This window comes from Bubalus kerabau, chromosome 17 (assembly GCF_029407905.1).
Source record: "Bubalus kerabau isolate K-KA32 ecotype Philippines breed swamp buffalo chromosome 17, PCC_UOA_SB_1v2, whole genome shotgun sequence".
NCBI classification, from domain to species: Eukaryota; Metazoa; Chordata; class Mammalia; order Artiodactyla; family Bovidae; genus Bubalus; species Bubalus kerabau.
Genome location: NC_073640.1, coordinates 54853619 through 54877510, shown reverse-complemented (window position 1 = coordinate 54877510; position 23892 = coordinate 54853619). Strand labels below are relative to the sequence as shown.

At 48.7% G+C, this 23892-nt stretch overlaps 1 protein-coding gene and 1 non-coding gene across 7 annotated transcripts; one reads left to right on the top strand and one right to left on the bottom strand.

Annotated features, from left to right (window-relative positions):
• Positions 1–6483: 6483 nt before the first annotated feature.
• Positions 6484–23165, top strand: LOC129630892 (carcinoembryonic antigen-related cell adhesion molecule 21-like). 6 transcript variants are annotated; one of them, XM_055551459.1, is made up of 5 exons: positions 6484–6593; positions 6906–7088; positions 7971–8330; positions 11859–12137; positions 22020–23165. In XM_055551459.1, the coding sequence occupies exons 2-5, from the start codon at positions 7025–7027 to the stop codon at positions 22124–22126; spliced, it is 810 nt and encodes a 269-aa protein (XP_055407434.1). In that variant the 5' UTR covers positions 6484–6593; positions 6906–7024; the 3' UTR covers positions 22127–23165. The 6 variants fall into 6 exon arrangements, with proteins under 6 accessions (XP_055407434.1, XP_055407438.1, XP_055407435.1 ...); XM_055551463.1 differs by having other exon boundaries at positions 21938–23165; XM_055551460.1 differs by lacking the exon at positions 22020–23165 and adding an exon at positions 20766–21925.
• On the bottom strand, positions 12962–13086 carry LOC129632635 (U6atac minor spliceosomal RNA). Its single transcript, XR_008704625.1, has one exon. It is a non-coding gene; the product is annotated as a U6atac minor spliceosomal RNA (small nuclear RNA).
• Positions 23166–23892: the final 727 nt, after the last annotated feature.

The window sequence follows — 23892 nt, the reverse complement described above, 5'->3', positions numbered from 1 at the left end:
CCCGAGGGCATTCCTTGTCACACTGCAGGACACAGCTTCACAGACAGGACTGAGTGCCCAGAGGCAAGACAATGATCAGGAAATGGGCCTTGGAGAGCTGGTGCCTCAGGCTGTGAGGGGGTGGTACACTGGACAGAGGCTCCCTCCCTCCCTGCCTCAACTTTCCGAGCTAGAAAATGGGCATAATGACAGGAGTGCCTATCACTGGGCAATTGTGAGGCCTGGAGAGTGTAGGAGGGTGTTTGGTGCTACAAGCCCTCAGGAGGGTGGAAGTGATCCTTACTGTCACCCCAGCTAGACTGTGAGTTCCCTGAGAGCTGGCTGTGTCCACTTTGTTTACCCCACAATTGCAGAGTCTGATATGCCAGGCACACAGGCATCCAAAAGTTCATTTGCTTAATCAGGGAAGGCATGCATGAACTGTAACTGTGTCCACTATATCCAGGAAACTGGAAACTCCAGGACCCTGCACAGCCCCAGACAGACATCAGGATCAAAGCAAAGAATTGGAGTGACCCACGTGATGTCTTGGACACAGTCTGAGTGACAGATTCACTCAGAGTATGCTGTGAGGGCTGAGATGGAACAGTGGTGGACAGATGGTCTCAGAAGGGTTGGCAGGACCTCACCGTCCCAGCACCCCGGCTCCTGATCTGGGGTTGACAGTGAACCTGGGACCCCAGCTGCCCCCTCAGGCCCCGGGAGAACCTGTGCCACAGTGATGGGTGCATCTCCCCTGACTCTTCCTGGCACGAGAGCTCCGGAAGTGCCCGGGAGGACTTGTCTCCTGCTGTGGAGGGTCCATTCTGGAAGGTTCCTCAGCAGCCTAGCCAAGGGCACGTGCACAGATCCTGAGTGACGGAGCCGAAGGTTCACAGCTGTTTCCCCCAGTGCCCTGGCTGGTGGCCTAGGTGTCTGGGCACCCGTGTCCAGCCCACACTGCCCTCTGTGCCTGGAGCCGTCCCCCTCAGCAGTGACTTGGGTCCTGGGCTGGGTTCCAGGTCGTCAGTCCATCCTGCCACCTCCTCCATGTGAGGTTCTTCCTGGAGGACCCTGATGTCTGTCCCAGGAGCTTCGCCCAGAGCAAATCTAGAGAGTGTTTGAGGGCTGGTGGTGGTGGCAATGAACACACGGGCATTTGTCGCAGGTGATGGCAAAAGAGGAGCGTGAGTGCCCTCTAGTGGACGGATCGTGCTAGAAGAGGAGCAAAAAGGATTCTGGGGAGTTGAGATTGGGGCTGACCTTGGACAAAGGGCACATTTGGGTTCAGGAGGCATATTTAGGGTGGGTTAATGAAATATCAATAACCTCAGATATGCAGATGACACCACCCTTATGGCAGAAAGTGAAGAGGAACTAAAAAGCCTCTGGATGAAAGTGAAAGAGGAGAGTGGAAAGGTTGGCTTAAAGCTCAACATTCAGAAAACGAAGATCATGGCATCCGGTCCCATCACTTCATGGCAAATAGATGGGGAAACAGTGGAAACAGTGGCTGACTTTATTTTTTGGGGCTCCAAAATACTGCAAATGGTGATTGCAGCCATGAAATTAAAAGACGCTTACTCCTTGGAAGGAAAGTTATGACCAACCTAGATAGCATATTCAAAAGCAGAGGTAATTGCTAACAAAGGTCCATCTAGTCAAGGCCATGGTTTTTCCAGTGGTCATGTATGGATGTGAGAGTTGGACTGTGAAGAAGGCTGAGCACTGAAGAATTGATGCTTTTGAACTGTGGTGTTGGCGAAGATTCTTGAGAGTCCCTTGGACTGCAAGGAGATCCAACCAGTCTATTCTGAAGGAGATCAGCCCTGGGTGTTCATTAGAAGGACTGATGCTAAAGCTGAAACTCCAATACTTTGGCCACCTCATGCGAAGAGTTGATTCATTGGAAAAGACTCTGATGTTGGGAGGGATTAGGGGCAGGAGGAGAAGGGGATGACAGAGGATGAGATGGCTGGATGGCATCACCGACTCAATGGCCGTCAGTCTGAGTGAACTCTGGGAGTTGGTGATGGACAGGGAGTCCTGGCGTGCTGCGTGATTCATGGGGTCGCAAAGAGTCGGACACGACTGAGCGACTGAACCGAACTGAATTTATGGCTGCCTGTGGCACTGATGGTAAAGAACCTGCTTATGAATGCAAGAGATGTAAGAGATGTGGGTTCGATCCCTGGGTCAGGAAGATCCCCTGGAGAAGGGAATGGCAACCCACTCCAGTATTCTTGCCTGGAGAAACCCATGGCTAGAGGACCCTGGCGGGCTACGGTCCATAGTGTCACAAAGAGTCGGACACGACTGATTGACTAACATTTTTACTTTTCACTTTCATTTCCATTTAAAATCAAATAAAAAACTGGAGGTTGCTCCTGGGCCATTTCCCAGAGCCAATTGCCTGTGACCAGCGGCAGGATAAGCTGAGGCTCGGGCTCCCCTGGTCCTCAGGACAACAGAGAAGCCACCCCCACCTGTCCCCCTGAGCTGGCTTTCAGCCACGAAGCCCCTGAATTCACTGGGAGGCTAATCAGTGGATACAGGGCCCTGCGGTTGCCCAGGGGGTCTCTGGCTCTTTTAGTTGCTCAGTCCAAAACATCACCACCATAGGCTTCACCTCCAGCCCTGTCCAGGGACATTGGAAACTCCTGAAGCTTAATCCTACTGGAAGGCAGTGATTCTACCCTCAGGTCTCATAGGTACCCGAACACCTCCAGCACCTGATCTGCGCCCCCTGCCAAGATGCCACTGGGAGGAACCCGCCAATTCCCTCAAGAGGTGGTCATTAAGCCTTGGAGGCAAGTTCCTACAAATTGCCTGATGCCGTCACCTGGACCTTCTCCCCAGTACTAAAAGAATCAACGGAAGCTCTGGATTGTGGTCGACTCGGCTTCAAGAGCACCCAGAACCCAGACTGTTGTGCCAGGGAGGCTGTGTGAGACCTCGAGCAACTCAGGGATAGGAGGCAGAGTTATGAGAGCCAACTGGGAGAGCAGGGGGCGGAGCCAGGGCAAGGGACTTCTGCATTAAGCCCCTGACAGCAAATGTGTTCATCGGGGCTTCCCTGGTGGCTCAGTAGCAAAGAACTCACCTGCTGGTGCAGGAGACACAATCTTGATCCCTAGTCCAGGAAGACTGCACGTGCCTCGGAGCAACTAAGCTGCAACTACCGAGGCTCTACTTTTTACAGCCCATGCTCTGCAACAAGAGAAGCCACCACAATGAGAAGCCCAAGCACCACAACTAGAGAAAGCCCGCCCAGCACAGCCATAGCTAAATAAATAAGATTACTTTTTAAAAATGTGTTTGTCATTTCCTTGAGACAGGGGCTTCCCTGGTGGCTCAGATGGTAAAGAGTCTACCTGCAATGCAGGACACTTGGTTTCAGTCCCTGAATTGGGAAGATTCCCCTGGAGAAGGAAATGACAACCCGTTCTAGTGTTTTTGGATGGAGAATCCCATGGACAGAGGAGCCTGGTGGGCTGCAGTCAATGGGGTTGCCACGAGTTGGACACAATTGAGCAATTAACAGTTACTTACTTGAGACCACAGGGAGCTCTGAACAGAAGGTTCTGCTCTAACAATGACATCTGGAAGGATGAAGCGAAAGCCAGACAAGATATTCAACAGTATGTGTGCACTCAGTAATAGACGGTCAATAAACACTCATAAAATGGATGAGGGATGCCACACAATGGTCCACCCCTAGTGTGACACCTAGAGGTCAGAGAATATTTCCTGTGGACACAGGAGAACTGGCATCAGCCTGGGAGGACACTTGCAAGTGTCTACGGCTGCTGCTCCATGACAGGACTTGATTCCTCTGGGAATCAGGAGAGAGGACATGCCAAGCGCTAAGTCACTTCAGTCGTGTCCAACTCTTTGCAACCCTATGGACTGGAGCCTTCCAGGCTCCTCTGTCCATGGGATTCTCCAGGCAAGAATATTGGTGTGGGTTGCCATTCCCTTCTCCAGGGGATCTTCCTGACCCAGGGAGATGACAGGATCCGCTTAACTGTGAGGAGTTAGACTCCTGCTCATTCCCAGATAATCACACCCCTTCCCATCTCTACTGGGGAAGAATCTTGTAGTCTCCCCGGAGGGCCTGGGCTGGCAGCTTGAGACCTTCCCCTTCTCACGGAGACATGACCTGGCTCAGACTTCCGATTTTCCATCCCATCAGGAGTCACCCTGGGGAGGGGGGAGCCCCAGCGTGAACTCATGGGAAAAGGGGAGAAGCTCCTCATCACAAGGCCCTTGATCTGTGGGGACACCTGGGTCTGGTCCCTGGAGACATCTCAGCCTCCCCAGGCATCTGGGGAAAGTTGGGGAACTTCTGGAGCAGGGTGGAAGAGGGGAGCCCAGCTTCTCCAGTTGCTCCATCTCAGAGGGACTGGGGTCCCATGGGGGTCTCCCATCCTCTGACAGGGGAGCCTGTGTGACAGAGTCTCCAGATAGAGCTGCCCCAGGTCTTGGCACAATGGGGAGGCCAAGAACAGACCACTGATGGGGACACAGAGAACTAGGGTGCAGCCCCAGTGCTGTGAGAGTGGCAAGAACAGGGCCTTCTGGGTCCAGCCCACAGGCCGCCACCCTCTCCCCAAAGCCCCAGAGACTCCCCACAGCCCTTCCTTTGATGTCTCAGGGACTGAGAGCTCCTCCTGAGCACACGTCCACCTGGATGGACGGTTCTCCTGACACTCGATAACGCCCATCCTCTCCCTGGGCTCAACCTGTGCTGGGATGGAGTCAGGAAGCCTGGGGACCCACAGTGACCAGGACCCCTGCTAACCAGCCCCAGTCTGGGGGTCATAGCCCACCTCTGGCCAGGGCTCAGGGCTGGCTCACAGCCTTTGGAGCCTGGTTAGCACATCTGGTACATCCTGACACTGGCCCCAGGTCCGCTCATGACCTCCAGTGGGCGTCATCGGGTCATATAGAGAACATACAAGAAATTAACAGGTGAACTTCGCTTTGGTTAAGGAGGTGGAGACATTACTTTGCCAACAAAGGTCCATCAAAGCTATGGTTTATTCCAGTAGTCATGTATGGATGTGAGAGTTGGACTATAAAGAAAGCTGAGCGCTGAAGAATTGATGCTTTTGAACTGTGGTGTTGGAGAAGACTCCTGAGAGTCCCTTGGACAGCAAGGAAGTCCAACCAGTCCATCCTAAAGGAAATCAGTCCTGAGTGTTCATTGGAAGGACTGATGCTGAAGCTGAAACTCCAATACTTTGGCCACCTGATGCGAAGAACTGACTCATTTGAAAAGACCCTGATGCTGGGAAAGATTGAAGGCAGGAGGAGAAGGGGATGACAGAGGATGAGATGGTTGGATGGCATCACTGACTCAATGGATATGAGTTTGAGTAAACTCTGGGAGTTGGTGATGGACAGGGAGGCCTGGCGTGCTGCAGTCCATGAGGTTGCAAAGAGTCGGACATGACTGAGCAACTGAATTGAACTGAAGGAGGTGGAGAAGGAGCCTGAAATCCATCCTTCCCTCTAAACAGACCCTCAGGGCCCCTCCTATTGTGCCTGCTCTATGCCGCACAGTCCTTCTAGGGGCCTAAGGACACCCTGCCATGCCAGCTACCATCCCTCCTGCACCACCCACGGGAAAGGTCACAGTGACCACAGGAAAATCAACCAGGGTGACAGGGCTACCTCTAACGGCAGGGAGGAACACGGACAGTTTATGAGCAAAGACTCAGCCAACAGAACAAAGCAGAAGGGTCTCCCCAAACACTTCCTCCGAGGACCAGGGAGCCCACAGTCAGCCCACTCTCCAGCACCAGGTTCCTCTCTTCCCAGGACACACAGGAAACCTTTCCCTTCTCACCTGCAATCTGCAGCTCCTCCTGACAGACGCCAGGCTGGTGATACTCGAAAGTGGAGGTCAGGTCCCCTCACCAGTCATCACTCAGCTGACCCCTTTCTCTCCTCCAGAGTCATCTATGACCTTAACCTTCTCAGATATTTGAGAACAACGGGAAGACCTGGGGCACCCATCTGGGTTTCTATGTCACCACAGAAACTATCACCAGTTTTGGAGATCCCGGGGTCTCTGTGTCATGCGGACAGACCCCAGACCAGAGCGCGGCAGAGGCAGACCCTGGGTGGGTGGGCCTCTCATTTGACTTGTCACCATCCTTGCTATTGAAAGTGTGCCCCACAGTTCAGTGTGGTCAGCATCACCTGAGAGCTTGTTAGATGCAGACTCTCAGGTCCACCCCACACCTGCTGAGTCAGGCTCTGCATTTTAATAGGATCTGCAGACCCTCCCTGTGCACAGAAGTTGGGTAGAGGCTGCCCCGCCCCATATTATGAAGTCTCAGCCAGGCTGGGGAAGCGCGTGACCAGAGCAGCTGCTAAAACATTTCAAAGGTGTCACCTGGGGGTTTGCAGTCTTCATGAGGCTCCACAGGTGATTCCCATGCATTGTGGGGATGACGTCCCTGTGATAAAAGTTCCTGATGAACCTCCCCTGCCAGGCTCCTGCTCTGAAGGCAAAAGCCAGAAGGGGATGAGGGAGGGCTGTGGGGGAGGCTGAGTGTGCATCTGGTCCAGAAGAGTGGGGACCCCGGAACTGGACACCCCAGGTTTGTGCTTGTCCACACAAGTGTGTGTGTAGGGGTGTGTGTGCAGGGGTGTGTGTAGATGTGTGTTTGTAGCTGTGTTTGTATAGGTGTGTGGAGTGTGTGTAGGGTGTGTGTACGTGTGTGTGTGTAGGTGGAGAATCACTGCTGTAGAAGGCAGAGGACTCAGCAGAGTTCAGGGAATAGAAATACAGAGGGGGAAGGGGGAGGGGGGCCACTAGGGAGGGAAGGAGGAGAGGGGAGGCAGAGGGCGGGGCCTGGGCAGAGACCCCGCCCCGGGCCACGTGACCCAGTGAAGTGCTCCTGCCCCCGGAGGAGGCCCAGCTCACAGGGGAAAGGACAGCGGAGCTCGCACGAGGACTGCAGGGCTTGTGAGCGTTTCTCGACTAGAAGTTCTCCTCGCAGAGAGAGGGACACAGCAGACAGCAGGCACCATGGAGCCCCCGTCAGGCCCTGCAAGCAGGAGGCATGTCCCCTGGAACAGGCTCCTCCCGGCAGGTGAGAGGGGACAGTTTTCAGGGAGTGGGCAGAGACTGGAGAAGAAGAGACTGGCTGGTGTCTGGGGGAGACAGGGCTCTGAGAGGGGACAGAGGGCTTGTGTTCAGACCTGAGCGCAGAGGAGAGGGGAGCAGGGGAGGGTGGGGGCCTCAGCCACAGGAGACTCTCCATGAACTAGAGCTGGTGAGGGGCGGGAAGGCTCAACTGCTGTAGGTTTTACAAGTTATTTAAGAAATTATTCTTCACTGAGCAATAACTGTTAAAGACTGATGACAATAATAACAATTTATGTCTGGGTGTTACTCCAGAAAGAACACACCAGGACACTAAACAACACCCTTCCCTACAACTCTTAAAAGTTGACAAACACCAGGCTGTAGAGGTTCCTTCACCAGGAATTTGGGTACAAGAAAATCGGACAAGCCCCTGCCCTCACGGAGCCCGCGCTCTGTGGGGAGGAAGACAGACGAGCAGAGAGATGGAGAGCGTGCTGGCAGGTGCTGCAGGCGTCACGCAGGAAAGGGACGGGGAAGGTCAGCAAGTGAGCACCGAGGGTCTTTACAGCAGCTGGTCGGGGGGAGGGGCATCTCCCAAGAGGCCCTGAGTGTGAGCAGGCGTGTGAGGGCAGCGAGGGAGTGAGCCAGGGGACAGTGGGGAAGCAGAGGAAAAAACGAACCCAGAGGGGCTGAAGTGACGGGGGTCATGCTGCTGACCTTGAACCAACAGGACGTATACACACACACACGCACACACACACACACACAGTATAAAAACACACACCAAGGCTGAGGGATGAAGAGACCTGCTCAGGACCCAGGGCACCATTTCCCCATCCCCCACACAGGTCAGAATATTAACTGATTCCTCTCTCTTCCGTCCTAGTCTCACTCTTATCCTTCTGGACCCTGCCCACCACTGCCCGCCTCACTGTTGACACGGTGCCCCCACTTGCTGCAGAAGGGTCGGTCGCTGTTTTTAACATCCTCGAAAAGGAAGGGTTGATCATCGGCTATGGCTGGTTCAGAGGGAACAGGGTCGATCAAAGAGCTGCGATTGAAGCCTACCAAATAATTAACAATTCACACACACCTGGGCCTTCACACACCGGTCGAGAGACAATAAAACCCAATGGCTCCCTGGTAATCCAGTCCGTCAAGAAGCAGGACGCAGGAACCTACACCGTGATCACTGTAAAGGCTGATTTAACTAACGTTTCGGCTTCTGGACAGCTCCAAGTATACAGTGAGTGCTTCCTCTCTGCCCTCGGGGTGTTGGGTGAGGTGCATTCTGCTCACACTCTCAGGACTGACAGACCCGAATGGCGCCTCTGTCTCCCTCTGCATTATGTCCCGTGTTGGGGTTTGAACATTCAGTGCAGGGCACACACTATGGAGACAAACTCCAAAGGGTCCAAATTCCACTCAGGGGATCTGGACCCTGCAGACACTGCAGAAGAGAGGACGGTCTGATGGGAGGGACTCAGCAGAGGGAGAGCACTCTCAGTCCAGCCCCCCTGGCTCCCTCCCTGCGACCATGACCCTGAGGAAGACCCTGCAGGACCAGCAGGGCCCTGGCCTGAGGGATCCTCAGGGAAGCTCAGGCCCACGGGGAAGCCCCCCCAGACCCCGTCCCAGGGTCCCGGCTCCAGCGACCATGGGGAACCTGTGCCGCTGGTGGGTGTTGGCCTCCTGGGGGGGGCTGATTGGGGTGGATGATTCCCCAGATCCCTGAGGCCAAGGTTTCTCAGCAGGTCACCAGCCAGGGCTCTGCCCCAAGAGCCGCATCTGAGCAGGGGTAGAGTCCAGTCCTTCCCCTGAGACTCAGCATGGAAAGCAGGCTAGGCTGGGTTCCCACGCTGTTAGCCGACCCCCTGGGGGTCAGAGGAGACTCCAGAGGAAGGTCAGCATCCCCAAGAAGGACCAGAGGAGAGAAGACGCTCCCGACAGCTCCTCACCCCTCAGCGAGCAGCCCAGGGAGCCCTCTCCTGTGGACGCAAATAATAGTAAACAGTTTATTTGGTGACTCTTCTATGTTCAGCTTTAGGTAATTAATTATGAATGATTTGGGCTTCCCAAGTGGCGCTAGTGGTAAAGAAACCAGCTGCAATGTAGGAGACGCAGGTCTAATCCCTGGGTCGGGAAGATCCCTTGGAGAAGGAAATGGCAACTCACTGCAGTATTCTTGCCTGGAGAACCCCATGGACAGAGGAGCCTGGTGGGCTACAGTCCATGGGGTCACACAGAGTCGGGCAGGATTGAAACGAATTAGCACAGTACTATGCCCAGCTTCAGGTCATTAATTATGAACGACTTAAGGTCATTACAGTACACCGACAGTCCAGAGATCATTTACCATTTATCCTATTTTATGGAAAAGAAAGTGAGGTACAGGGGGATGCATTCAGTGAATCAGAGCTCATCACACAGACCATAACTGCCCAATCAGGGTCAGGCCAGCAGCACAGCTCCACCTCTCCTCCATCCCAGGGGCCTTATTATAATATCTAGGAATGCAGAAGCCAGCTGTTGGTTCAGATCCTTTCTTTTGGGGCATCCCCAACTCAGAGGGAGAGAGTGTCACAGGGAAACAGAGAAATAATTCTGTTTATTCAGAATTATTATTCTGAATTATTCAGCGACCATGGGGAACCTGTGCCGCTGGTGGGTGTTGGCCTCCCAGGCGGGGCTGACTGGGGCGGATGATTCCCCAGATCCCTGAGGCCAAGGTTTCTCAGCAGGTCACCAGCCAGCGCTCTGCCCCAAGAGCCGCATCTGAGCAGGTGTAGAGTCCAGTCCTTCCCCTGAGTTCTGTTTATTCAGAATTATTTCTCTGTATTCTAGAACTAAATTACCTGCATCAACCATCAAGTCAGTGACAGGAATGTCCAGGCCTCCCCTCCTTAGGTAGCCGATGGACAAGCTCCTTGCACTGAGTGAACCAGAGGTCATTTACTTGCTGGTTACTGGAGGTGCTGGGTGTCACTCCCACTGGAGTGAAATGGAAAGGACTCAGTTCCTCACTCCCCAGTCTATACCTGCAGCCAGCACAGGGCCTGACAGGCAACAGGCTCTCAGTGTCTCTTTGGGGAGGGAAGGGCGGAAGGAATAAGGACAGATGAATGATCTATGATCTCTTCAGGCGCTGGAATCTGGATGCAGAGTCCTAGGAGGCTCTGGCCATGCCTGTGCCTGTCTCTCCAGGGAGGGGAGCCGTGTTTTATCCTCTGATCACCTGCCCCTAAAGCGCACTGGGAGCCGAGTCTCATGGTGACTGTGAGGCTGCTCTGCCGTGGGAGGGTTTCCAGGGGTGGGGGGCAGGGGTCCTGCTTCTGGGCAGTGGGGCTCTTGCACCTCTGGATGTTTGAAGTCACTTGTAAATGGACATCTCTCGCTGTCTCTGCCCCTTCCATGTCTCTCACCTTCTTTCTCCTTCATTCCGCCAAGGACTGGCCCTGATCTGCACAGCTTCCCTACCCTTAGACGCAAACGTGTGCGCTCAGTCACATCTAACTCTTTGCAACCCTATGGACTGTAGCCCACCAGGCTCTTCTGTCCATGGGATTCTCTAGGCACAAATACTGGAGCAGGTTGCCATTTCCTTCTCCAGGGAATCTTCCCGACCTAGGAATCGAACTCACATCTCTTGTCTCCTGAATTGGCTGGCAGGTTCTTTATCAGCTGAGCCATCAGGGAAGCCCCCACCCCCTGCCCTTAAGCCTTCCACAAATATTTCCCTAATTGACTGACTTCCCTGTTCCCAGCCTGGCTTGTGGCCACGCGCACCCTCCCAGGTGATAGTAAAGGACTGAGAAATCTGGGAGCAGCAGCCTCTGTGAGGCTCCAGCACGAGCCACTTTCCCCAGGTCACCAGGAGAATGAGCTTCAGCTGTCATCACCGTATGACGGGAGTAACACATTAATGTCTCAGACGCAGAGTGATGGAAAATGAGGGGTGGTTATGGTTGGAAATCTTTCCAGCAACATTGTACCAAGCTCAGAGGGTCACTGTCACTATACACATCCAGACCAGGAGACTGGACATGGCCATCTTCATTCCCTAATAAATTATTTTGTTGTTGTTGCTTAGTTCTTCAGTCAGGTCTGACTCTTTGTGACTGCATCGACCATAACCCTCCAGGCTCCTCTGTCCATGGGATTTCCCAGGCAAGAACACTAGAGTGGGTTGCCATGGCCTTCTCCAGGGGGTCTTCCTGACCCAGGGATCTAACCCACGTCTCCTGCATTGGCAAGTAGATCTTTTACCTGTAAGCCTCCGGGAAAGCCAGTAATAAATTTTTAAAAGAGAAGTAATTGCCTTTCCTGCTTTGTGTAAAGTTCCCTCGGCCCCACAGATACACAGGGGTGGCAAAACTGTCTTCCGTAACGTACACAGAAGGGTATATAACGAATGAGACCTGAAACTTTTTAGAACCAGAGGAAGTTCTAGGAAAGGGTCCATCAAAGTTCACAGGAAAAGTTTCGCTTCAGGCTGAGGATGCTGTACACGTGGATTGAGTAGGCACTACAGAGATGTCTAGTGGACAGGTCAGGGTCATCCAGGTATTGGGTGAGGGAGGAAAGGGAGCCTTCGCCTCACACATCCGCTCTTGAAGAGAGACCCACAGCCTTGTTCACAGGCTCAGGGTCCTCCTCGGGGTCACCTTTACAGAGCTCCCTGGGCCCCAGCAGTGGCAAAGACACCCGAGGAAGGAGCTTGGCCCCCTGTCGCTGACCTGGCCTCAGGCAGTCACCTCCTCCGTTCTCTCCACAGGCCTGCTGCAGCGGCCCTCCATCCAAGTCAGTGACCCCATGGTCAGAGAAAAAGAGAACAAGGTGGTCATGACCTGTATCACAAACGAAATGGACATCAGCGTCAAGTGGATCTTCAACAAGCAGCAACTCAAATCCGCAAAGAACGTCTTCCTGTCCAAGGACGGCAAGAACCTCACCATAGACCCCATCAAGAAGGAAAATGCCGGGGATTATCAGTGTGAGATCTCCAACATAGGCACTTCCAACAGAAGTGAGACCTTTGAGCTGAAGGTGAAAGGTAAGTGACCGCTTGTCCCATGCTCCATCTTCCCAAGAGCATGGCTCCACCTACGGGGTGCACGATGGATCGAGGTCACAGCAGGCAGAGTATCAGTGAGGAGACTATTACAATAAAAAGATGGCAAAATCTTCATAGCTCCATCTCTGAAAATAAAAGGTGGGGGGCTTCCCTGGTGGCTCAGAGGATGAAGAATCTGCCTGCAGTGTAGGAGATCCGAGTTTGATCCCTAAGTTGGGAAGATTCCCCTGGAGAAGGGAATGACTACCCACTCCAATATTCTTGCCTAGAGAATTCCATGGACAGAGGAGCCTGGCAAGCTACAGTCCATGGGGCTGCAAAGAGTTGGACACGACTGGGTGACTAACACACACACACAAACATGCACACACACACACACACACACACAGAAAAAAAAATACAGTAAGTTTCTAATTCCTGGGGCTGGCATTTACTCTGTGACCTTGTACAAGAATTTTTTTTTTTTCTGGTACACTATCTTTATATGGTAAAAAAAAAAAATGTAAGATTTATCATGGAAATAATTTTGAAGTTTATAGCTCAGTGGTATTAAGTCCATTCATATAGTTTTGCAATCGTTACCCACATATATCCAGTACACCTTGGTTAGTATTTTCATCTAAGCGATATTAAGTCTTCCAGTCCATGAACACTTTTCATTTATTCATGTCTTCTTTAATTTCTTATACTATGTTTTTCCTTTGAAAAAAAAATTTTTTTAGTTTCTCTTGTACAAGTCTGTCAGCTCCAAAATTCCTAAATTTTATTCTTATTGATGCTGTTGTAAGTGGAATTTATTTTTATAAAAATAATGGTTAGATACTATGATTCAGGTAGCAGTTCCTTAACTGTATGCATATTGTCAGGTCCAAAGGCCTCTGCCATTTTTGTCAAGGGGAGTTTTAGCCTTATCTCCTTCGTATAACATATAAAGGGAAGTTTTTAATTTTTCTTTTCATGTTGTTCGCTGTTCATATATAGAAATACAATTGCATTTATGTGTTGGTTTCATATCCTGCAGCTCTATCAAATTTGTTTATCACACCTAACAGTTTTTTGTGAAATTTTTAGGGTTTTCTGTTAATAAGGCCACATCCTCTGCAAACAGTTAATTTTGCTTCTTAATTGACAATTTCAGTGTCTTTTATATTTTTTCTTTCTTTGGCACCGAATTGGTCTGTTACCTTTTTTAAAGTTATTTTTTGTAATTCACAAAGTTTTATTAGAATTAAACGAGATACCTGATATAGGTTCTTAATGCAATGGGCACTTTTTTATTAATTAATTTTTAAAATAATTTTTTTTTTAATTTTTGGCCGGGCTGGGTCTTTGTAGCTGTGTGGGCTTTTTTGCACAGGCTTAATTACTCCATTGCATATGGGATCTTCTCACATTGGGGTGGAACCCATGTCTCCTGCATTGGCAGGTGGACTCTTCACCACTGAGCCACCAGGGAAGCCCTGTCTATTACTTTTAATATTGTTTTGAATAGAAGTGGCAAAAGCAGGCATCCTTATCTTGTTCTTGATCTTAGAGGGAAAACTTTCAGTCTTTCACACTTAGAATGGTGTTAGATGCGGGTTTTAATATATGGCCTCTATAACACTGGAGCTTCCCACGTAGCGCTAGTAGTAAAGAACCTGTCTGCCAAGGTAGGAAATGTAAAAGATGCAGGTTCAATCCCTGGGTCAGGAAGATTCTCCTGGAGGAGGGCATGGCAATCCACTCCAGTATTCTTGCCTGGAGAAGTCTGTAGACAGAGGAGCCTGGCAGGCTACAGTCCATGGGGTCGCAGTCTTTGTGATTCCACTTTGGTAGCATCTGTGTTTCTAGGAATTTGTCCATTTTACTGAAGTTATACAATTTGTTGGCATACAATTATTCATAATACTCCTATAACTCATTATTTCTTGAGAATTAGTAGCAATGTCCCCACTTTCCTTGCTGATTTTAGTAATCTGAATCTTCCCTGTTTTTCTTGATCAGTCTAGTTAAAGTTGTGTCAAAATTGTTCATCTTTTCCCCCCAGTTATTGATTGACTTTGCTGGGTTGGGTCTTCACTGCTGTGTTGGCTCTTCTCTAGCTGTGGTGAGTGGGGTTTACTCTCGAGTTGCGGTGCACGGGCGTCTCATTGCGGTGGCCTCTCTCGTTCTGGAGAATGGGCTCTAGGGCCTACGGACTTCAGTAGTCGCAGCCCGTGGGCTCAGTAATTGCAACTCCCTGGCTCTCGAGCACAGGCTCGGTAGTTGTGGAGCACAGGCTCAGCTGCTCTACGGTGTGTGGGATCTTCCCAGATCAAGGGTCAAACCCGTGTCTCCTGAACTGGCAGACAAATTCTTTACCACTGAGCCACCAGGGAAGCCTTTCTTATTCTTTTTTGAAGAACCAATTTCTCGTTTTATTGTTTTTTCTCTCATTACTTTTCCATTCTCTATTTTATTTATCTCCACTCTAGCTGTTATTATGTCTTTCCTTCTGCTAGCTTCTGGTATGGTTTGTTCTGCTTTTGCGAGTTCCTTCAGTTGTGACATTTGGTTGTTGATTTGAGATCTTTCTTCTTTTTTAAGGTAACCATTTATAATTATAAATTCTTGCATGAGATTCTTAACTTCACTGAGCCTCAGAGTCCTCAACTGAAATCATACTAAAAGGTCTCTGCTTCATGTCATTGTTTCAAAGATTTAACATACTATTCAATTAAACCCTTAGTTAAAATGCCACATGCTGAGGAAATGTTCGATAACTATTAGATGCTATTGTTACTATTACTACCATTGGGCTCTATAAAATCAGGTATTCCTACAGTCAAGGACTACACTAGATCCACCTCTTATTAGTTATATGACTTTGGGTACCTTCTTTTTTATCATCACTGGAAGTCTTGGGTTTTTCATCTATTAAGTGGAAATAATGTTGACCTGCACTCAATCTGCCAGCAAACTGGGAAAACTCAGCAGTGGCCACAGGACTGGAAAAGGTCAGTTTTCATTCCAATCCCAAAGAAAGGCAATGCCAAAGAATGTTCACGCTACCGTACAATTGCACTCATCTCACATGCTAGCAAAGTAATGCCCCAAATTCTCCAAGCCAGGCTTCAATAGTATGTGAGCTGTGAAATTCTAGATGTTCAAGCAGGATTTAGAAAAGACAGAGGAACCAGAGATCAAATTGCCAAAATCCATTGAATCATAGAAAAAGCAAGGGAATTCCAGAAAAACATCTACTTCTGCTTTATTGATTACACCAAAGCCTTTGACTGTGTGGATCACAACAAACTGTGGAAAATTCTTAAGAGGTGGGAACACCAGACCACCTTACCTGCCTCCTGAGAAATCTGTATGCAGGTCAAGAAGCAACAGTTAGAACCGGATGTGGAATAACAGACTGGTTCCAAATTGAGAAAGGAGTATGTCAAGGTTGTATGTTGTCACCCTGTTTATTTAACTTATATGCAGAGTATATCATGAGAAACGCTGGACTGGAAGAAGCACAAGCTGGAATCAAGATTGCCGGGAGAAATATCAATAACCTCAGATATTCAGATGACACCACCCTTATGGCAGAAAGTGAAGAGGAACTAAAAAGCCTCTGGATGAAAGTGAAAGAGGAGAGTGGAAAAGTTGGCTTAAAGCTCAACATTCAGAAAACAAAGATCATGGAATCCGGTCCCATCACTTCATGGGAAATAGATGGGGAAACAGTGGAAGCAGTGACAGACTTTATTTTCTTGGGCTCCAAAATCACTGCAGATGGTGACTGCAGCCATGAAATTAAAAGACGCTTACTCCTTGGAAGGAAAGTTATGACCAACCTAGATAGCATATTCAAAAGCAGAGACATTTCTTTGCCAACAAAGGTCTGTCTAGTCAAGGCTATGGTTTTTCCTGTGGTCATGTATGGATGTGAGAGTTGGACTGTGAAGAAGGCTGAGCACCGAAGAATTGATGCTTTTGAACTGTGGTGTTGGAGAAGACTCTTGAGAGTCCCTTGGACTGCAAGGAGATCCAACCAGTCCATTCTGAAAGAGATCAGCCCTGGGATTTCTTTGGAAGGAATGATGCTAAAGCTGAAACTTCAGTACTCAGGCCACCTCATGCGACGAGTTGACTCATTGGAAAAGACTCTGATGCTGGGAGGGATTTGGGGGCAGGAGGAGAAGGGGATGACAGAGGATGAGATGGCTGTATGGCATCACTGACTCGATGGACGTGAGTCTGAGTGAACTCCGGGAGTTGGTGATGGACAGGGAGGCCTGGCGTGCTGCGGTTCATGGGGTCGCAAAGAGACACGACTGAGCAACTGAACTGAACTGAATACAGAGTACATCATGCGAAATGCCGGGCTGGATGAAGCATAAGCTGGAATCAAGATTGCCAGGAGAAATATCAATAACCTCAGATACGCAGATGATACCACCCTTATGGCAGAAAGTGAAGAGGAACTAAAGAGCGTCTTGATGAAAGTGAAAGAGGAGAATGAAAAAGCTTGCTTAAAACACAACATTCAAAAAACGGAGATCGTGGCATCCGGTCCCATCACTTGATGGCAAATAGATGGGGAAACAGTGGAAGCAGTGACAGACTTTATTTTCTTGGGCTCCAAAATCACTGCAGATGGTGACTGCAGCCATGAAATTAAAAGACACTTGCTCCTTGGAAGAAAAGCTATGACCAACCTAGATAGCATGTTAAAAAACAGAGACAAACAAAGGTCCATCTAGTCAAAGCTGTGGTTTTTCCAGCAGTTATGTATGGATGTGAGAGTTGGACTATAAAGAAAGCTGAGTGCCAAAGAATTGATGGTTTTGAACTGTGGTCTTGGAGAAGACTCTTGAGAGTCCCTTGGACTGCAAGGAGATCCAACCAGTCAATCCTAAAGGAAATCAGTCCTGAATATTCATTAGAAGGACTGACACTGAAGCTGAACTCCAATACTTTGGGCACCTGATTCAAAGAACTGACTCATTTGAAAAGACCCTGATGCTGGGAAAGATTGAAGGCAGGAGAAGGGGATGACAGAGGATGAGATGGTTGGATGGCATCACCAACTCAATGGACATGAGTTTGAGCAAGCTCTGGGAGTTGGTGATGAACAGGGAAGCCTGGTGTGCTGCAGACCATGGGGTCGCAAAGAGTCAGACAAGACTGAGCGACTGAACTGAACTGAATGTTCAGGGTTATTATATGAATCAAATGTGGTATGTGTTAAGTATATAGCAGAGAGTCTGTCATATAATAAGTATCTCATAACAATAGCTAACATCAGCATTCATCTTCAGATTTGAGTTGACTAGTAAGGAAAACAGAAATAAAAAACAAAGTGATGCAAAAAATATTACATATTGGAAGGGAGGGAAAGAATAAAACAAAAGACTCATAGGAACATGTTACTGACTAAATATGGGAGAGGAAAAAAAAAGGATTTGACTGGAAGGTTTCTTGTCTGGTATGATACTTTTTATCCTTGAGATGCAGCCAAGATGGCATGAGACATACAAAACATTTACTGGGAGAATGCCTGTTTAGGAAAGTGGGGCAGGAGTGGGAGGAGCCTGGGAAAGTCCTCAGACCGCAAGGCATATCTGACCCAAGTGAAAAAGAAAGAGAAGGAAGGAAGTTTTAGGCTGCAGTGCAGTTTTAGAGAGTGTCTGCAAAGCTGATGGGGAGTCCTTGAGCTAAAGTCACCCATGGAGGAAGATCATTTCTCATCAGTTCAATTCAGTCGCTGGAACTGGAATTAAATCACCTCTGCTAGCTTTGCTTGTAGTCATGCTTCCTAAAGCCCACTTGACTTTGTGTTCTAGGATGTCTGGCTCTAGGTGAGTGATCACACCATCGTGGTTATCTGGATCATGAAGATCTTTTTTGTATGGTTCTTCTGTGTAGTCTTGCCACCTCTTCTTAATATCTTCTGCTTCTGTTAGGTTCATAACATTTCTGTCCTTTATTGTGCCCATCTTTGCATGAAATGTTCCCTTGGTATCTCTAACTTTCTTGAAGAGATCTCTTGTCTTTCCCATTTTATTGTTTTCCTCTATTTCTTTGCAGTGATCACTGAGGAAGGCTCTCTTATCTCTCCTTGTTATTCTTTGGAAGTCTGCATTCAGATGGATATATCTTTCCTTTTCTCCTCTGCCTTTGGCTTCTCTACTTTTCTCAGCTATTTGTAAGGTCTCCTCAGCAACCATTTTTCCTTTTCGCATTTCTTTTTCTTCAGGATGGTCTTGATCACTGCCTCCTGTACAATGTCGCAAACGTCTATCCATAGTTCATCAGGCACTCTGTCTATCAGATCTAATCCCTTGAATCTGTTTCTCACTTCCACTGTATAATCATAGGGGATTTGATTTAGGTCATACCTGAATGGTCTAGTGGTTTTCCCTACTTTCTTCAATTTAAGTCTGAGTTTTGCAATAAGGAGTCCATGGTCTGAGCCACAGTCAGCTCCTGGTCTTGTTTTTGCTGACTGTATAGAGCTTCTCCAGGCCAGAATACTGCAGTGGGTAGCCTATCCCTTCTCCAACAGGTATTCCCAATCCAGGAATCAAACCAGGGTCTCCTGCATTGCAGGGAGATTCTTTACCAGCTGAGCTACCAGGGAAGGCCCTATCATTTCTCATAGAATTATTGAATTCACATCCTTACTGGAAGCCAGTGTGAAGGGTGTTCTCTGTGCGAAGGGGCAGTGAATTCAGAGGGCTTTCCATCAATAAATGCCCACCACAAGACACCTGAGAGGCACATATTCATACCCGTCACACCTGGTACCCAGAGAAAGATGCAGTCATGAAAAGGTGGGAAGTGATGTGTGGGCTATAAGGTATAGTTCGGGCCGAGGCAGAAAAAGGAAAGATGACCTCAACAGAAGTAGGTTACCTTTATTCAGGCAAGGAGGGGCAACAGTCGGCCTAACGACCAGGCTGAGCACAGAGAGGCATCAGGGAGGCTCCATATTTATAGGGAGGTTTGTGGAAGCGATAAGGGAAATGTTAATCAGGTGGGATGTTTTGGGTATTCTTTAGTTGAGATGGCATTTGTAGTTGGGCAGGGGGTGATAAGTCTTCTGGGCAGATGTAGGGGGTGGAAGGTTTCTGGACAGGGGATCATAAGTCCCAGATAGATGCAACCGGCCTGGAGCATCAGGGGGGACCTAAAGTTCTGTTTTGTTTTCTCCGAAGTTAGATGATTCAGCAAGGGCCTTTGAGACTGTTGTTTTCTTTTCTAGGCCCAAAAGACTCCTTCATGGGCTAGTCACTCAGTCATGTCTGACTCTTTGCGATCCCATGGACTGTAGCCCCCCAGGCTCCTCTGTCCATAGACTTCTCCAGGCAAAAATACTAGAGTGGGTTGCCATTTCCTCCTCCAGGGGATCTTCCCAATCCAGGGATCAAACCCACATCTCCTACATTGCAGACAGATTCTTTACCATCTGAGCCACCAGGGAAGCCCCAGGAAAAGGTGGGAAGTTATAACATACAAAACCATGAAGAGGTGGGAAATAGTAACATACAAAAATAACCATCAGTCCTTCTTACATTTCCAAAGCCTTGGGAAATATATGTGTGCAGAAAAGGCCAGATTGGAACTGAGGCAACTCTGGTCACCAACCTAGAAATATATGGAGAGAGAAAGAAAATCACAAGGATCTAGTTACCTAATCACCACACAACAGCTCTCCCACAGAAAATCGATTTTGAAGGCAGAAGTAGAGACTACTTAATGTTGACAGCTCTTTCGGAGAGCACCTCCCGCTGTAAAATAATGTCACTTTCATTCATTCTATTCTTCTCTTTTCTTTCCACGACAGACTCTGGGTCTAAACTCACAACTGGTACCATTGCCACCATCATAATTGGGATCTTGGTTGCTTTGGCTGTGACAGTAGCCCTGATGTATTTTCTGTTTTCAAATAAACTGTAGGGTATGCCGCCTTTCCTCTTGTTCTGCTTTCTCCGAGGCTGACTGCCCTGCTTGGGAGAGGGAAGGAAACTTCATCTCCATCTCTGGCCTGGATCTGCTCCTCAATCTTCCTAAAGCCCTGCTTCTCAGCACCGATTTTTATGGGTCTCTTCTTCCCTGGTTTTCACGCTTCCTGTACCCCGCTCTCCCTTGGACATGGTTGTTCCCACCCCATCTGATTTAGAGGGGTGTCGACTAAAAAAGGTGTACAACTTGAGAGCTGCGAGTTAGGTTTCACTGGGGGCAAAATGAGGACTGCAGCCCGGGAGGCAGCACCTCAGATAGCTCTGATAGCCTGCTCCAAAGAGGCAGTCGGGGAAGGTCAAAATATAAGATTTCGTTGAAGGAGGAGTTCAAGGCAATTAAGTGCTCACGCTGTAAGAGCTTTTCTGCTGAGGAGGTGATGTCATCATGATGGGATTTAGTGCTTTTCTAGAGATGAGATGCAAGGATGGGAATCATGAAATCAGTTCCTGAAAATATCCAGCTACCCCACCAGATTCTCTGGAGCACAGAGTGCCTCATGCCCCCCTGAATTCCCTCGGGGGGGTGTTGAAGGTCAACAGCTGCAGGAGCACAGGGTTCAGTCTCCGCAGAAAGTGAAAGTGTTAGTCGTTCAGTCGTGTCCAACTCTTTGTGGCCAAACAGACTATAGCCTGCCAGGCTACTCTGTCTATGGGATTCTCCAGGCAAGGCAACAAAGGAAGCCACCACAATGAGAAGCCCGCGCACTGCAATGAAAAGGATCCCCGGCTACCCACAACCAGAGAAAGACTGTTTGCAGCAACGAAGATCTAGCGCAGCCAAAAATAAATTTTTTAAAGCCTGTTTCTAAAAAAATCTGTGAACTTTCAGGAGTTGAACAATCCATGTTAGCAACACCCAAATCAATCAATATGTCATTTGTACCCTAAAGAAGACCTCCAGTTACTTCCCTTCAAAGAGTAACCAGCATCCTCACTTCCAATGCATGAGATAGGTCTGCCTGTTCATGCTCTTCCACATAGCAAAAACAAAGTATGACCTTACACGTGTGTCTGATTCTTTCATTCAAAATTATGAGTCATCCATCTCATTGTACACTGTTGTGCTTAATTTATTCTCATTGCTGTATCATTGTATCTGTTGTAACCACACATTCCTGGAAACAAACTCACTCAGAAGGACAATGCACATAGTGGAGTGCAGTTTATTACACCAGCGGACCCAAGGCAGAGTCTCCTCTTAGCCAAAGACCCTGACCAGTTTTTGTGAAAACCTTATATACCCTAAGCATACATGCCCAAACCCACCTCCCCAAAACTCCCTGAAACTAGCTGAACAAAGGAAAAAGAAAGATACAATCAATCAAAGTTAACCCATGATTCGTATGCCTTATCAATAGGCTTGTGGTCATACCCCAATAAGCGTTTTAGAATGTATGATTCTATTCAGTTACACAGATAATTAGGGGTTTTTTTAGGCGATGGAGAGCCCTGGGGCTCTTCCTTCCGGGGGTCTGTTTTTCCAGTTGGTATGTCGTTTCCATAGATACTGGGCATATAGCTCAAAGTCCACATTCCAGCCCAAGATGGAGCTCTGCTTTCAAGATAGAGCCTGTTGTGTTTCCTCCTTCATATCCATTGTAGAATTTCACAATCTATCTCTTCTAATGATCACCCACCAGAACGTTAGCAAGCAGAAAAAAATGGGTAATAAAAGCCTTTCTCTGAAGCTAAAAGTTTCAAAGGGATGAAAGCCTGGGATGCTGAGTCACCCCGGACATGGTGAGGGCCTGGCCCATGACGCTGACTTAAACAACCACTGCTGATGCCTTTCAGACTGACAAAGTTGCACAGTCTTCTCTGAACTTTAATGCCCAGGAATCAAATAAAGCAACTTCAGGTCCCCCATCTCCAACAGCCACAGAAACAGTTTATGGAGAAGTGAAGAAGAAGAGGGAGGAGGAGGAGAGAAGAAGAGAAACAAAAAGGAGAAGTAATGCAAAAATGAAGAGGCAGCGCTCATGACACTGCTGCTGTCTCAAGGTTCTCATTCCGTCACCAGGAGATTCTTTCACCATCAGGGAAAACGGAAGACAGTCTTTCCCCAACTCTCCTGTAATCCTCTAACAAGGCTCCTCCAGACTGCCTGGTCACAGCCCTTTCCTTCGGTGTCAATAGATGAAAAGGCACATCCACGAGTAGGTCTGTGGGAAACCCTACCTTCCTGGCCATCGAACTTCGGCAAAGAGGACCTTGGGAGACAGTTGACAGAATCTCTGCCCCTCCCCATTTGCTGACCTAGACCTCCCCGTTTGCTTATTCAGAGCACACTGGCTGAGTAGTAGTCCATTGTATGTATGTCCCTCAGCTTCTTTATCCATTCATCTTGTGATGGACACGTAGGTTGCTTCCACATCTCAGCTGTTGTAAACAGTGCTTCCCACCCCCAGTCCTGGCCTATTGGAGTCTAACTTGAATTTGCCACACATTTGCAAGTTATGTCCTTCTCACTGAAATGCATATGTCAGAAAAGAAGAGAGAAGAAAAGGAAAAGCTTTTCCTAGCTCTTCAAAGTCCAGTAGGAACTCACCATCCACAGGAAATACATATATAATTGAGTTAGGACTGCAAATTCGACAGCTTTGTCCCCTATCAAGGTTGTCTACCTGCAAGACCAGGACTTAAACACCTTGATGCTTACCTAGAAGACCACCTGAAGGAAAGTTACATGGCTCAAAGTAGCCTGGAGTTAAAACTCCCCTCCGGGTCCTTCCTACCATTCTATGCAAAACAAAGAACTCTCTCACTGAAGGAAAAAGAAAATGGACATTAAGGTTGATTATGCCCAGCTTTCAGCAGGTCCAGCCTCTGGCCGATCTCCAGAATTCCTTGCCCTAGCCGTTTAAGAGATAACTACTCCGAACAACCTTGGAGAAGAACAGGCCCCCTTAAGACAGTAGATTTCTACATACATGCCTATATATACTTACTCTTTTCTTGGGTTAGTGCAGCAGCTCACTAATCTGACTGCTGCCCTTTCTCGCCTCATTAAAAGTGATCTGTTCCTGTAAAGTGCCAGTCTCATTCTTTTTCTGAACCTTGCCTTCTCTTAACTCCCTTACCCTACACCACCAGTTCCTTTGGAAAGCTCATCTTCAGAGATCCTACTGCGTGAGTGTGTGTGTGCTCAGTTGTGTCCCATGGACTGTAGCCAGCCAGACTCCTCTGTCCATGGGATTTCCCCCAGGCAAGATTACTGGAGTGGCTTGCCATTTCCTCCTCCAGGGAATTTTCCCCACCCAGAGATTGAACCCGTGTCTCCTCATTGGCAGGAGGATTCTTTACCACTGAGCTACCAGAGAGCCTACTGCTGCTGCTAAGTTGCTTCAGTCGTGTCCGACTCTGTGCGACCCCATAGACGGCAGCCCACTAGGCTCCCCCGTCCCTGGGATTCTCCAGGCAAGAACACTGGAGGGGGTTGCCATTTCCTTCTCCAGTGCATGAAAGTGAAAAGTGAAAGTGAAGTCACTCAGTTGTGTCCGACTCTTCGAGACCCCATGGACTGCAGCCTACCAGCCTCCTCTGTCCATGGGATTTTCCAGGCAAGAGTACTGGAGTGGGGTGCCATTGCCTTCTCCGAGAGAGAGAACCTACTAGAAGTAACTAAACAGCTACTTGTCTAGGTTCATAAGTAATTCTTAATTTTTAAAATGCAGGTATGTTTAAAGAACTTCATGGGCTTCATTTCAAGAAATGCCCACAGAGGAAGGGATTATCACTTTGGGGTGGGG